The sequence below is a fragment of the Patagioenas fasciata genome, chromosome 7, assembly GCF_037038585.1.
Source record: "Patagioenas fasciata isolate bPatFas1 chromosome 7, bPatFas1.hap1, whole genome shotgun sequence".
Lineage (NCBI taxonomy): Eukaryota > Metazoa > Chordata > Aves > Columbiformes > Columbidae > Patagioenas > Patagioenas fasciata.
In genome coordinates, this window is record NC_092526.1 from 35,262,154 (window position 1) to 35,275,840 (window position 13,687).

General features: G+C 45.8%; 1 protein-coding gene and 1 pseudogene across 1 annotated transcript in view; both read right to left on the reverse strand.

Moving 5' to 3' along the window:
• Positions 1–4,213, reverse strand: part of LOC136103412 (UDP-glucuronosyltransferase 1A1-like) — a 38,394-nt gene extending 34,181 nt beyond the window's left edge. The window contains exon 1 of the mRNA XM_065841484.2: positions 1,654–4,213. Within this exon, the coding sequence (XP_065697556.1) occupies positions 1,654–2,514 (861 nt within the window). The 5' untranslated portion in view covers positions 2,515–4,213. The remainder of the gene's footprint in view (positions 1–1,653) is intronic.
• Positions 4,214–5,555: 1,342 nt separating this feature from the next.
• On the reverse strand, positions 5,556–13,664 carry LOC136103413 (UDP-glucuronosyltransferase 1A1-like; annotated as a pseudogene).
• Between the last annotated feature and the right edge of the window lie 23 nt (positions 13,665–13,687).

The following is a 13,687-nucleotide window of genomic DNA, read 5'->3' on the forward strand; positions in this document are numbered from 1 at the left end:
GTGATGTTAAAAGACTAAAAACTACAGGAGGTGGACAGAAGGTATTGTCGTGCACCAGAGGGTTAGCTGCAGTACCTGTGAGTGCATTTCACATTTCATCAATAAAGAGGAACAGATCTCACACGACCAGGCGATGCGGCATTACATATGCCCTAAGGTGGTAGTAACATACTCAGGTAGGTACCACAGAGTTGCACACATGCTATTACCCTATGCTAATGTATAAAGGGCACTCGATTCTCATATTTGATGTAATGTCACTTCCAAGTAGTTTTTAAGTTCTGCTAACATTTCAGCCAAATGTGTATTATCTGTGTAACACTAATATAGAGGATGCTTCAAAAGGATACATCAGATTTCAAAGCAGCAGTATATTTCAGGATGGCAACATGTTACAATTACACAAAAATTAACTAATGGTTTAATAAGTTATCAAGTTTTAGTAACTTTTTAATAAATTATCTATGTTTCTGGCACCTGGTGTATGGAAACTTTCTGCCCTGCCCTTTCAAGTGGTAAAAGTTTCATCCATGGGTGGTTCATGGTTGCAGAGATACAGTGATTTCAGATTTTATAGACCTCTGTCACGGACTCTGTGCCATAGTTCTTTCAATAGGCTTAGCTATACGGTTTGTTGCATCGCTGCTTTTCTAGACTGAGTGGCAATTTGGAATCCTCTTAATGCTTCAGTTTTGCTGCATGAGATGCAGCTTTTTCTGAAAAATTAGCCCTATTTCATTGTTTTGCAAAGTCAGGATCTGAAAAACTTATTTAACAGGAATAGTTATTTCTAAATATAGAAGCTGTGCTGTTACTCTATAAACCACCAAATATATTTGAATACACACTCAAAAAATCTGAAATTACATCCAATATTCATTTTATAAGAATAAAGTAAGGTAACATACTACAGGTGAGACTGCAGCCAGCTGACTGGGAGAGGTGACCCTTCTCTGTTCAGCACCTGGGAGACATGTGAAGAAGTCTGGTGCTCTCCAGTACAAGACAGACATTGATATGCTGGAGCAGGTCCAGCAAAAGCCAAGGGGATGGTTAGAGGCTGGGGACCACTGAGAAAGATGAGCTCGCTTAGGATTCAGAAGAGCAGGCTGACAGGAGATCTTACTGCTGGAACAACCTGAACTGGATATGCTTTGACTAGGAGGCTGGCTGAGAGTCCTGAAAATGACCTTCCAAATGAAAGTATTTAAGGGGTTTATGATAACTCAAAACACAGAGAATCCTTCTTTTAAGAAAGAAAAAATACAGGGATGTAGAGGAAATCAGCAACAACAAGTTGGCCCACAGGATGTGTTGAAGGTCTGCCTTGCAGCACATCAACAGCCCTGGGTGATGAGGCACTGAGCAACCTGCTCTAATGTCCAGGCTGGCTTTGAGCAGAGGTGCAAGGCCAACGAGGAGTTTCCCAGAGCTAATTCCAGACACAGCTCTTTATCTGGCTTTATACTGTGACATTAGGATGTCTTTACTGAAACAAGCACTGGTATCTCTTTGCAAAGCAACAGTAGTTTGAAATCCTTCTACTGTCAATTACCAACAGAAAGAGACCTTTCTAATTAAACCTACATTACGAATTTTCAAGAGTATGTAAGAGCCTGCAAGAAGGATAAGAAAAAAGAGAGTATGACCCACCTGTGTTAGCTTCTTGTGAGCACAGTTTACTCCACTAACCAGGACCATGTTGGGCATCAACGGTCTTGGATACTGAAAAACAAAGTCTAACCTCAAGAGCCAAATGGAAGCCGGGCGTAAGAGATCCATCACAGTCACGTCCCGCTGCAGGAATTCAGAAGCCAGTGTTGCGTACGGTTGAACAGCAAAATCACAGAGAAAATAATTTGGGATGTCATATATTAGGTTCTTCACCCGCTGGAGAAAGTTCATGTGATCTGTAAGATCTGTGAATGTCCTGGGGACGTAGGAAGGGGGATTGGGACACTGAGTGGCTTGTAACTCTAAATCACATGGCATGCGTTGCAAAAAAAACACAGAAGGGAGTGAAAGATGCTCAGCTAGTATTGGCCCACAGAGTAGGAAAGGATCTGTAAAGACAGCATCAAACTTACTTTCCTTAAGATATGTGACAAGCTCTTTGTTGTACAGTAAGTGTGAACAGGTAGACAGGAACAAGGCAGAGGTATTTTTCATTAGTTCAAGTGTTTTAAACAGTCTTTCCAGAAAAGATCCTTCTTCAAATGCATTCTGGCCAGTTCTCCAGAAAGTGCGATCCAGCTCTTCCTGCGTGAAAGGCACTGGGTACGTTTTCATAACAAAATTCTTTGTTGGCTTTATGTGGAGAGTGACTTCAGGTGAAACAACGGTTATTTCATGTCCCTTTTGCTTCAGACCATCCAACACTTCCCGCATGCTGAGCCAATGACTCCCATCCACCGGCACCACCAGCAGCTTCCCACCAGCAGCCAAGCTGAGCATGGACAGGAGCAGAACCAGCGTCGCCGTGACTCGTGGATGAGCACTAAGCACCGGGACCATTTCCACAGAAACCTGGCGAGTGCTGCCCAGAAAGAAAACCACTGGTGACACTGAAGCAAGAGCACCAGCTCTGCACTTTTAAGCAATCTCTGCTTCTGTTTAACTTTTGATCCTTGGAGTTATTTGCTGTGTGGTAAATGGATAATCACTGTTTTGATTAAACGCTGGAGAACAAGAGATCAGTAATCTACATCATTGCATAGTAAATGTGGTGAGAGTGCCAGATAAGCTCTATCTGGTTCTATTAGAAAAGCTTTTCCAGCGCATTTGCCTTTGAGCAGAATCTGTCAGGCCACCATAGCCCCTTCAGGCAAAGTGAGATTGACTTTTTTCTCAGATCTCACATAGCCGTCACCACGGTCAAACCTTGTAAATGAAGACAGTGCTGCTTAGCCTCAGAGTCCACAACCTGCAGCATTCCTGCTGATTCCAGCTTTGGAAAAACCCTTGGGAAGCAGACAAGTTCATTGATAAAGAAAGAAGTGGTAAGGCAGCAAGGGTGCACCAGGACAGAAGCCTGATGTGCCTTTCTCAGTAAGTAGCAGACCCTGCAATGATTTGCAGGGTTGTATGGATTATACCTGACTGCAAGGCTTTGACAGCCCCTCAGACTTGCCTGCTGCTCATCCATCACTCACAAACAGAGTACCAAGTTACTCAGCATCCAAGTCAGAGTACACACGGTGAGGCAGCACCAGGACCCATCTGTGGGTGTCTGGCCCTGGAAGCCCCGCACAGAGAAGGAGAAGGAGTAGGTGCTCCTTTGCAGGTTGCGGCTGTTTCTTGCTCTGCCCTTGAATAATGAGCATATTTAACTTCTCAGGGTGTCTTGCAAGGGACAGAGTCTCCTTCTGAGCACTGTGTCCCTGTGGGCCTGGGGTCTTCTTGGACCTATCTGCCCAGAGCTCCCATGGCAGTGGAAAAACCTCACTGCTGCCCTTGGGAACTGCTGGTAGCTGCAGAAAAATGTCAGCAATTCCTGTCATTTCCCACAGTCTGGCTGGTGGGAAGCAGACAGAGATGCTGAGTGCATCCTCCCAGCAGAACCAGGGCTGCTCTGTCACCCAGGAGATCCACATCCTGAAGCCAAAGAGGCTCTCACCTGTGTTTTGCAGTGTGGGGGTCTTCAGGTCACCAGAAAAGCCAGGGGCAGCACTGGCTTGTGTGTCCTTGTTTATTTTTTTTTTTCCCCAGCCTTTCTTTTGCAAATCTGGATGTTAAAATCTAGGCAAAAATAAACACAGAAAAACTCTCTGGGTGTGAGCAGAACAGACCAACTCTCCTCTCCTTTCCTACTTCAAAGGGGTGCTGTGTGAGTGCTCAGCAACACTGAGAGGCTCCTGGAGGCGGGAGGTGATGGATGAGGTGCAGGTGGTGTGGGTGCCCATGAGAATTGGGCACTGCAAGGGGCAGGCTGCGGAGCAGAGTGACCATCCTCTAACTAAAGTACATGCTTTTTCAAGCAGCAATAGAAAATAACAGCAGCAGGTACTTAGCAGGACACCTGTGCTGCCTTAATGTACCTGGATACCTCCCTATGTTTTGAGCCCCAAATATTAACCTACGTTTAAGGTCTTTTCTGATTTTTTCTATATGTAGCAGTGTGGGGATTGTGGCAACCTCAGGATGTGACCTCTGAGCATGGACCAAGTCATGAGCCAGTGAGACAGTAACGCTGAGCAGTGGCTTTTGTGCACCAAGGTGGCTTTCACACTGTGAGGCATCGAATCTTTCCCTTCTCCAGCTCTCTCTCCATGACTAAACAATATCAAGACAGAAGACGTAAGCACCATTAGTGTTAGTATTGTGGATTTATAGGGCTGGGGTTTGGGTCTTTACCTGAGCATCACTTACAAAGAGTAAATCAGTTGGGTTTGATAAACAGTGCTTACAAAGGTCTCAGCACCTAACAGGTAAGCTCCAGATACAGCACTCTGCCTGATGGGGAGCTTGGGTCAAATACCAGTGGCTTCAGAGCCACTTCCCTACCAAAACTTTAATTGACTTCAGGATATTGTAAACACACACAAAAATCATTTAAGATGTGCATCTAGCTTGGCTTACGTGACGTATACAGTAAGCGTATAACATTTGCCTCTTCTATGACAACAGCTACACAAAGATTTCAAAGTGCTTGATAAACCTGACAGTCTTACACTAGAGCAAATTTTTCTCCTAAAGCCCTTGAAGCAAAGTCTTATGAAATTGCTGTATACCCTCCATATCTCCATTGCAACCGCAGGAGATTCAAACAGCACCAGCGAGCACTAGTGACCAGGAGGGTTGTGAACAAGCTGTGCAGACAGGGATCAAGAGGGTGCAGCAGTTTGTGCAGGAGGGTGGGTGAGAAGGGCCGTGCACCCTCCTCATAGTCCCACAGCCCAGGGGCCCATGAGCAAGGTCTGCAAGGAGAAACCGGACCAGCGGCACACAGTGAATACTGCAGTGGGTGACTGTCAGTTAAGGGGTGCTGAGGCACCCATCTGTTGACCTGACAGGGAGTCAGGACAGGTGTGCTGCCTTCTGGGAGCTAAGGACTGACAAACATTCCTTAGCTGCCTCCTGAGATGAGAAGAAGACCAGCCACCTCAAATGTATGTATACCAATGCGCACATCCTGGGGAGCAAACATGAGGAACTGGAGCTCCACAGCTAGTCCGAAAGTTATGATATCATAGGAATAACTGGAAGATGGTGGAGACTGTGGTAACCTCAGGATGTGACCTGTCATGAGTGGGGCTGCAATGCTGTTTAATATCTTCATTAGTGATCTGGAGGGTAGGATCAAGCATAGCCTGATGAAACGTGCTGCTGATACCAAACTCAGTGGGGAAGTGGACGCTTTGGAAGGAAGAACCAGTCTGCAGGGTGGAAAGGTTGGACCAGATGATCCTTGAGGTCCCTTCCAACCTGGCATTCTGTGATTCATAGAGAGGTAAAAAAAAAATGTCACTGTGAGCCCTTTGTACACTAAGACATGGAAGCCAGGAGCCTTGGACTCCACACTATCTTCCCAAATGATGGGAGCACTTCTATACAAATTATTTTTAACAATCAATTCTTAATTAAAGGCAAAAATTATATCAGTGAAACGACCCCTCCTATGGTGCTAGTTTAAAGGAACGCTATTATTTCCTGACTGAAAGTCAGCAATTATTTGAGTGAAATTTGAGATGTTCTCTGATCCTTCTGGTCTGGAGCAGAGTCCTCATTCCCTACCACTGGTTCCATCTGCTAGTGAGACTTTGCTTTGGTTGGCTTTCTTGTTCTTCCCTTCTTAGAGCAGCACCTGCGGCAGCAGAACAGGCAGCACTTCAGAGAAATGAAGAGGGAGAGGAGCACCACGGCCAGGAGGAAGGCGATGACGTCCAGGGAGTGGTACTGGATCCAGTTCAAGTCGTGAGCAGCGGGGCGCAGGTGTGGGGCCCCTTTGTGTTTCATTACGAACTCCACCCAGTGCACGGCCAGGTCCAGGGGTTGGATGGGTCTGTCGAGGTGAAGCTCAGAGAGGCGCTTGATGTTCTCTTTGTACCTGCCAAGGAAAGATGTGGGGTGTTTTCAGTGACCCGTGCTGCTGAGACTGAGTCCCCGGGAAAAAGGGATGCAGTGTTAGTTGTCTGATGGCCCACTGGGGACTTCTCTGGTGGTGTCCTCCCACCCCATGAGAAGGATAATGGCAAAGATACAGGCCCAGAAAAGTGCTGTTTTCAGTGATGAACAAAGGAGAAAAGGTATGAGAAAAGAAGAAAAAGCTCAATGTGAGCTGTCAGCAAAATCTTTGGGGTGAAAGTACCTGGCTGAAATGTGAGATTGGGTGTAGAAAAGCCATCCAGCTGAAGATCGTGGTCTATTATTATTGTAATTAGTAGTAGTAGTATGTATTGCTATAGGAGCAGTGGCTAGGAAACCATGGCAAAAGATGCCATGTCTTAGAAACACACTGAGGAGGAGGATGCCAAGGACTGAGAGGCCTTAAAACCAACAGAGAATGGGAGTGGGGAAGAGGAGGGTATGTCCTACAGCTCCACTTCATTGTGATGCCTTAAAACACCCTGGGCACACTGTCTGCAAGACATAATGTCTTGTGTGGTTCCCTGTACCTCCTCAGTGTTCCCAAGCACATTTTACCTGCTGGGATTGTCCAGCCTTGCTGAGCCAGGGAGCAGCTGACTGTGCTCATACAGCTCCTCATGAACGCTGGGTGTGTGTGTGGGGGGAAATGACTCAGAAAACGAGTCTGTAAAATAAATGAACGATAATAGCTATGTTTAGTGAACCCTGCCAGATGGAAGGCAAAGTTTCTTGATGCAGAACAGCCTCTGGACTATACAGAGGCACTGCAACTTGTCTACTTCCTCCTGCTACTGTGCAGGCAGCATCTCTGGGCAAGCCTCGTGAAAAAAAAAAAAAAAAAAAAAAAGCCAGGCAGCTGAGCCTTTCAAGCTTTTCGGGCTCCCCACTGACTCATGTCACCACTGACTGGGGGAACAAAAGCAGTTCGCCACATCTGCCTTCCCCGATTGCATTTTCTACCACATTGTGTCAAAACCCTCTCGGTCATTGCTTGTTAAATTTGGCTTTAAGCAGGTGACGTATTTTTTGTCAGCTTGGTTTCTACTGCACTTATACCCCATGTTCTCTGATACCTGCATCCTCTCATATCAGCCAGTTCTTGTCACCTAATGATTATAATCCTGGGCAGGGAGAAGGACAGTGCTGTTACGGGGACAGGACAAGGTCAACCCTGGGTAAGCATCAGCTTCTCAGTGATGTAGCTTTGATAGAAGAAGGCGTTTAAGAACAGATTAGCATTCTGTGAAGCTGGAAGGTAAAGTGCCGGTGTTACACAACAGTAGAAGGAGAAGAGATGTTGTTCTATTACTGACTTTTTATCATTAATAACCGCTTTCAGGGCAGCGGATATGTCCTGTGAAGTCATTTCAAGTATATTCAGCGTCAGTCCTGCTCCCCGTGACTCCACTCGCTTGGCGTTGTCCATCTGGTCTCCAAATAACGGCATTAGCACCATTGGCACTGCGTTGCATATGCCCTCGTAGATACCGTGTGAGCCTCCGTGGGTAATAAAGGCACGAGTCTTAGGGTGAGCTGTAGAGGAAAGAAAGAGTTAGCTTCTTGATTTCTTAAGTCACAGTAATGCATCCCTGGGGAAAGAACTTGCACAACAATAGCACTGGCAGTCATAAATCAAGAACTTTGCCTGTCACGTGTATCATTACTTATGGACAGGCTCAGGGCTGCACAGAATGGGACATTACAAGAGACTGAGTGAACCTTGGGTTGTAGAGCCCTTTCTTGGTTTGGGCAATCTCTGGAAAGCCTTGGATAATCGTCCAAAGCTTCTCAGATTTTAGGATGAAATCAGAGGCAAGTGAGGTTAAGCAGGATGTTACCATCACTTACTTTTTTACCATGTCTTCCATTTGCTGGGTTTTTCAGATCACCCACAGCTGAGTCCTGTTGTCTAACCAACAAGTGTACTCCTGCCCACAGCAAGTACTATTTTACCACTTGAAAAGCCTGATGACCTGTCTGGAAATTCTCTCTCGGGCACCTTAAATTTTAGTTTCAGTCCAGAAGCAAAAAAACATGACAAAAACACACAGCTGGCTAGTCCAAGGTAAAGCCCCCTGTTTTTGACAGTAAGGGTAGTGAAGTATTGGAACACTTTCCAAACAGTGTTTCATAATTTGGCAAATTTGAAATTGCAACCAGATAAGTTTCTAAACAGCAAAGGCCAAAAGTAAATCCTGTGACCCACAGTGATACAGGGACTCAGCAGAGATGATGCTAATGGGGCCTTACCGCAGCAGTATCAGACTAAAAGAAACACACTGGAGTCACTCAGGGTATCTCAGACCTACCTAGAAGATCATTCTGTGGCAGCCATTTGACGAGCTTTACGTTCTTTGGCAGGTTGTGGGGCACCTTTCCCGTGTATCTCCACAAAACCTGTCAAGACAAGTAAACACAACATCAGTTCTCAGCATCTGGTCTCTTGTTGCTCCTCAGTGGGTTTGAAAAGCACAGCTAAAAACCTCCACGATGCACAAAACCTGTTTTGTCTTGCGGAGCAGCTGGGCTGATACTTCCTTCTGACATCAGGGAGCAGGAGAAAGAAGGGAAGACCAAGCACACTGAAAACCAAAGGCAGTGGTGTACTGTATTTGAAAAGAGCATTGAATTGCTGTGCTGGAATTGGGAGAGGGAAACCATACCGTTTGAGGGACGGAGCCCAAGGCATCTACAATTTCTTCGGCTTTCTTCATAGGAATCTCGGAGACCATGGAGCCCAGCGAGAAGACAACAATGCCGTGTTCTCCAGAGGCATTCACAATAGCTTCAAATTCCTGCCAACACAGAGCGCATCCCAAGTCTATATCCTTTCCATGTTACTTGCTGTACTTTTTTTACATTCCCACAAAACTGGGAAGGCAATAAAATGAGCAGCTAACACAACAGAATTATGATCAGGAAATTTAGTTCTCTATAAGAAAATCAGTTCTGGGGAAAAAAAGTGGGCACCGGTGGATGAACAGAGTTATGGAGGTGTGTGAGTGTTTGCAGAATCGAAGCCTGAGCCAAGATACAGTATGGACATGATAAAATATTTACTCTAAAACCTTCATGTAGCAAAGCCTGCCTGCTCACAGACAGCAGTTTCTGTGCAGTAAACAAGTTGCTGTAGCAATACCCAGATGAATATCTTGTGCTTTATTGTCACATTTATTACAAGTCAGATGCTCTGGATTTGGAGTTGATGCTCTTGTTTTCAGACCATGCAGCTGCAAGAGAAAATTAAGATTCTTGCAAAGTGTTCTGACAGCAGATAGCTCTAACTTCTAATATCTGCATGAGACAGTTGCACATCCTCCTCTGAGAACTGGAGCCTTCAAGGGAGCAGTTAATGGCTCTTTTGTGGGACCTGGAGTCAGTTGATAGGATTGTTAGCAGAGGAGGGGCCCAGAGAAGATCAGAAGCTTCTGGAATGCCCACAGCCAGATCCAATCAGACTATAAACGGGTTTCCTGCCGAAGATTCCCCTTGTGTGGTCTTCTCGGAGCAGCGGGTCTGTGCCGGAGCCCTCCCCTTAGGCTGGGACACTGCCTAAGGGAACTTCCCGGGATTGGAAGCGCCTCACCTCCTCGTTCGGGTGACTGATAATCTACTAGATATATCCTTGAATAAGTCCTTGCCGATCAGGCAAGTGTAGTACTTGCCAAACCAGGTGAGTGTTTGAGTAGCTGGCGCAGAGGGCTCTGGCTTTGTTTCTTGTGAGTGCCTGCGTGCACGCAGTGTATCCTCATTATTCTTATTTTGCTGCACCCCAATAATCTCCTCAGCTGATATGCGAACCTTTATCTTATGTTATTGGAGTGCTAACTAATTGTATAAACCCTGTTTTGATCAGTTCATTGGCTGTACTTTTCTGGCCAGAATGAAGTCTGTTTTGAAACTTCTTGTACTCCTAAAACTGACTTTGGGGTCCCTTTGTGCCATTTAAATTGACGCAGCGAGAAGGGTATCAGAAATGGAGGAGTTATTTCAGGGTTACAGGTATGACAATCCTTCTGCGCCGACCTGCACACATCAGGTAGAAGCGAGCTGGTGTGGTCCCAGAGTGATCATATTCACGTGTGTTGTGTTCTGTGCTACTGTTTTCTGCCTCGCGGTCGGTGCTGCGCTTGGTGGTGTTCTGTGCGTCTGCTTAAAGCAAGTCCGAAACCAGCGCAAACCCGATAACCAGTCAGAGAGGCGCAATTCTGCAAAAGAGCTGGAAATAGATTGTTTGAAAGTGGAGTTACAGTGAGAGAGAGTGAGTGAGTGCGTTTGTTAGAACAAATGATTTAGCCAATGTTAACCAGAGCAAGATCGCCCTGCAGCGTTCCCCAAATTGGGAAACTGGCTGCGAGCACAGACCCCGAAGATTGGGATGGAGACTGAAAATAGTGTTGATGAAGAGGAGGTGGAGAAAAAGGATGCGCGACCTCTTATTAAAACTGAGACGTGTACAGGACCATGGGGTGGACAGCCCAAACTGCCATTTGTAGCACCCTGTGGACGGGACCTGAGCTCAGCGGTTTGCACGCTAAAATCTCATGCAAGCTGGGTGAAACAGACACTGAATATCTTTGGCATGTTTCACTAACAGGGGCTGATCAGGTATTAGTGAGTAATGAGCAAGCTGCGGGCTTTTTAAGTGTTGGTCTGGATGGTGATCAGCCCATAACATCTCGTGTGGCTTACTGGGCTGGTGGCATGGATCCCAAGGAATGCGGGGAGCCCGTCACCATTAGGATAAAGGGCTTAGCGGAGCTGGCTGAGAGAGTTCAAAAGTCTGCTTGTATACAAGCAATGCATGAGGGAGGGCTGCCGGACACTTTAAAGATACGTTTCCGGTCCCTCAGGGAGAGAATTCAGGAGGCTATCAACCGTAACAAGCAGAACAGCCAAAATGCTCCTGCACATGTATTAACCTGGGCTGCAATCGTGCACAATTTAGTCACCCACAGGCATGAAATGGGATGGGTGGACCTGGGCGACAGCACAAACTGGAACAGGAGAGTTTGGAAAATGAGCCACAAACCTCTCCACGAATGGTTCCCCCTTTGTTGGGAACATGAACCCTTCCACGGCTGGTGGTGCAAAGCAGGGCAGCCTGTGGCACCAGGCGCTTGCATTAGGGTTCTAATGACACTGCATTTATTGGGCGTGCTTTGAGTATAATAATATTGAATCACTGCCAATTTTTATTCTGTTTTGTTTGTTTGATTTAAATACAACAAGGACTAGAAGATCTGCCGCTGGAATCCAAGAGCAAAAGGATTCTGATGAAGCATAAAAACAACTGAAGGCTGGAGCAAAAATCCTGCACCATTGAAAAATATTTGGTAAAGCCAGGGAAGGAAAGACAAAACTGGAGGGAATTATTGCAGTCATCAGAGTTAAGTGGCATAAAATGAACTAAATGTTCCTGTAAGTCTGGCAACTGAAATGTTATATCTAAGGTCTGAGGGAATAACAGAGATCAACCCTCTTAGTCTATGCTCCATTATGTATTGTTGTGGCTGACCAGAATGCCAAGGCTCTTTGCTTGAGACTGGATCCCACAGAGAAGGAGCCATCGAAGGTTTGGTGACAGCCGCATCCTGAAGAGCAGACCTCGTGCTTTCCTTCAAGGCAAGCAAGGTGAAATGCAGTTCTAATTTCAGGGCTTGGTTCTTGTCTTACCAGACTTCTCAGAAGACGTGCTCTACCTTAAGGCATCATAGATACCTGGTTGGGAGTGCAGTTCTGTGTAAACTCACAGGCATCTGGGAACTGCAAAGTCCTCCCTAGATTAGAAATGTGCTTTTGGTACAAAATTCTTGGGCAGTTCCTGATGCAGTGGAATGGGTATGGCTATTTCAGAGCATATTCAGCGCTATTTATTCTCTATGGGACCAGTCACATCAGTTTTACTCTGTTCTTTGAATGCTTTTGCGTGACAAAGTCTGACTCTCTGCTCAGGAACGCCACTACCATTAAGAAACTTTTTGTAACACTGCTTTGGAAACAGGTGGGTTATTGTAATAAAGTCTTTTAAACCAGCCTCTGCTTGTATAGGTGGGTGCTACACATGACCTTTATGAAATATCTGCAGTAGACATTCACTGAAAAATAAGAGAAAGCATTAAGAATTAGGAGGATTTCTTAGGGGAAAGTGGCAGATATTCCATACTTAGGAACTTTGGCATACTTCAAGCAAAACATAGTTGTAGTCCAGTGTATTTTGCACAAAAGATCTCTTGCTCCTTCGCTGTGTGATGTGGGTTTCACTGAGGTCTGCCACTGTCTGAAATTCCTGCAGAAATGGTCCTCTGCTCAAGGCCAGAAGACTAGCATTACCCCAGCTAGCACCAAGTCTTGTAAGCAGGCATACAAAATTGAATTACTGGAAATAGGGTACTGGAAAATACTGAGGGAAAAGCCCAGCTTTTCATGCATGTTTCCGTGGGAATCTAGAGGCCTCACACAAAATAACGTATTCCTTATTGCCCAAAGGATGCAGAGGTGCAAAATGCTTTCCTTGCCACTTCTACCTCACTCTTTCTCTTGTTATTATTTGTTACTGCCAGGAGCTCCATCTCCTGGTGAGAGCGAACAGTGCAGGCATAGGTAAGCTAGAGGGGGTAAAAAAAGGTAACTAACCTGTGATACCGCTTTTTCCTGAGTGCAGCTTATGCCTCCGATCAAGGCCATATTAGGCATTAGGGGCCTGGGGTACTCAAACACAAAGTCATATTTCATGAGCCAAACAGACGCGTGGCTGAACAGCTCGAGCATTGTTGCCTCTTGTTGGAGGAATTCCCTGATCAGACGATCATATGGTGAATAAAGAAAGCTGCAAGCCAGGGAACTGCTCAGGCTAGCTAGGAGGTTGCCGGTGCGCTGGAGGAACACCATGCGGTCTGTGTAGCGAGTGAAGAACCTAGGAACGTAAGAAGGAGGATTTGGGCACAGGGTAGCGTGGAACTCTAGGCTGCACGGCAGTCCCCGTAGGAGGTACACAGAAGGTAGGGAGAGGTGTTCAGCCACTATTTGTCCACATGGAAAAAAAGGATCCATAAAGACAGCATCAAATTTGCTTTCTTCAAGGTATTTAATCAGATCTTTGTTAGAGAGAAGATGTTTGCAGGAATCAAAGAACATGCTTGTAATATTTGCTATTTTTGAGAATTTTTCAAAGAAGGGTTGGGGTGTGAAACTGCTATACCCCAGCTTTTTTAAATTCTGCCTCCACATACTCCCTGGTATAAGACACAGAGTACGTTTTCATGGTATAATGCACCGATGAATCTATCCGCAAATTTATTTCTGGCGCAAGCACCGTGATTTCATGTCCCTTCTGTCTGAGCTGCTCCACAACTGGGCGCATACTGAGCCAGTGGCTGCCATCGATAGGAACAACCAAAAGCTTTCCTCCTTCAGAAAAGGTCCACAGGAGCAGGAAAAGCACAGCCCAGGAGGCAAGAGGACTAAATCCTGGACTTGAAGAAGCCATTTTCTGTGAGCTGTCAGCGAAGTTTTAACCAGCTGCAAAACTGCTGCAGGGGATGAGGAATGAATTGCAGGGTACTTTGCACTTCGTTCTTCACTAAGGTAAGTGTTTAAT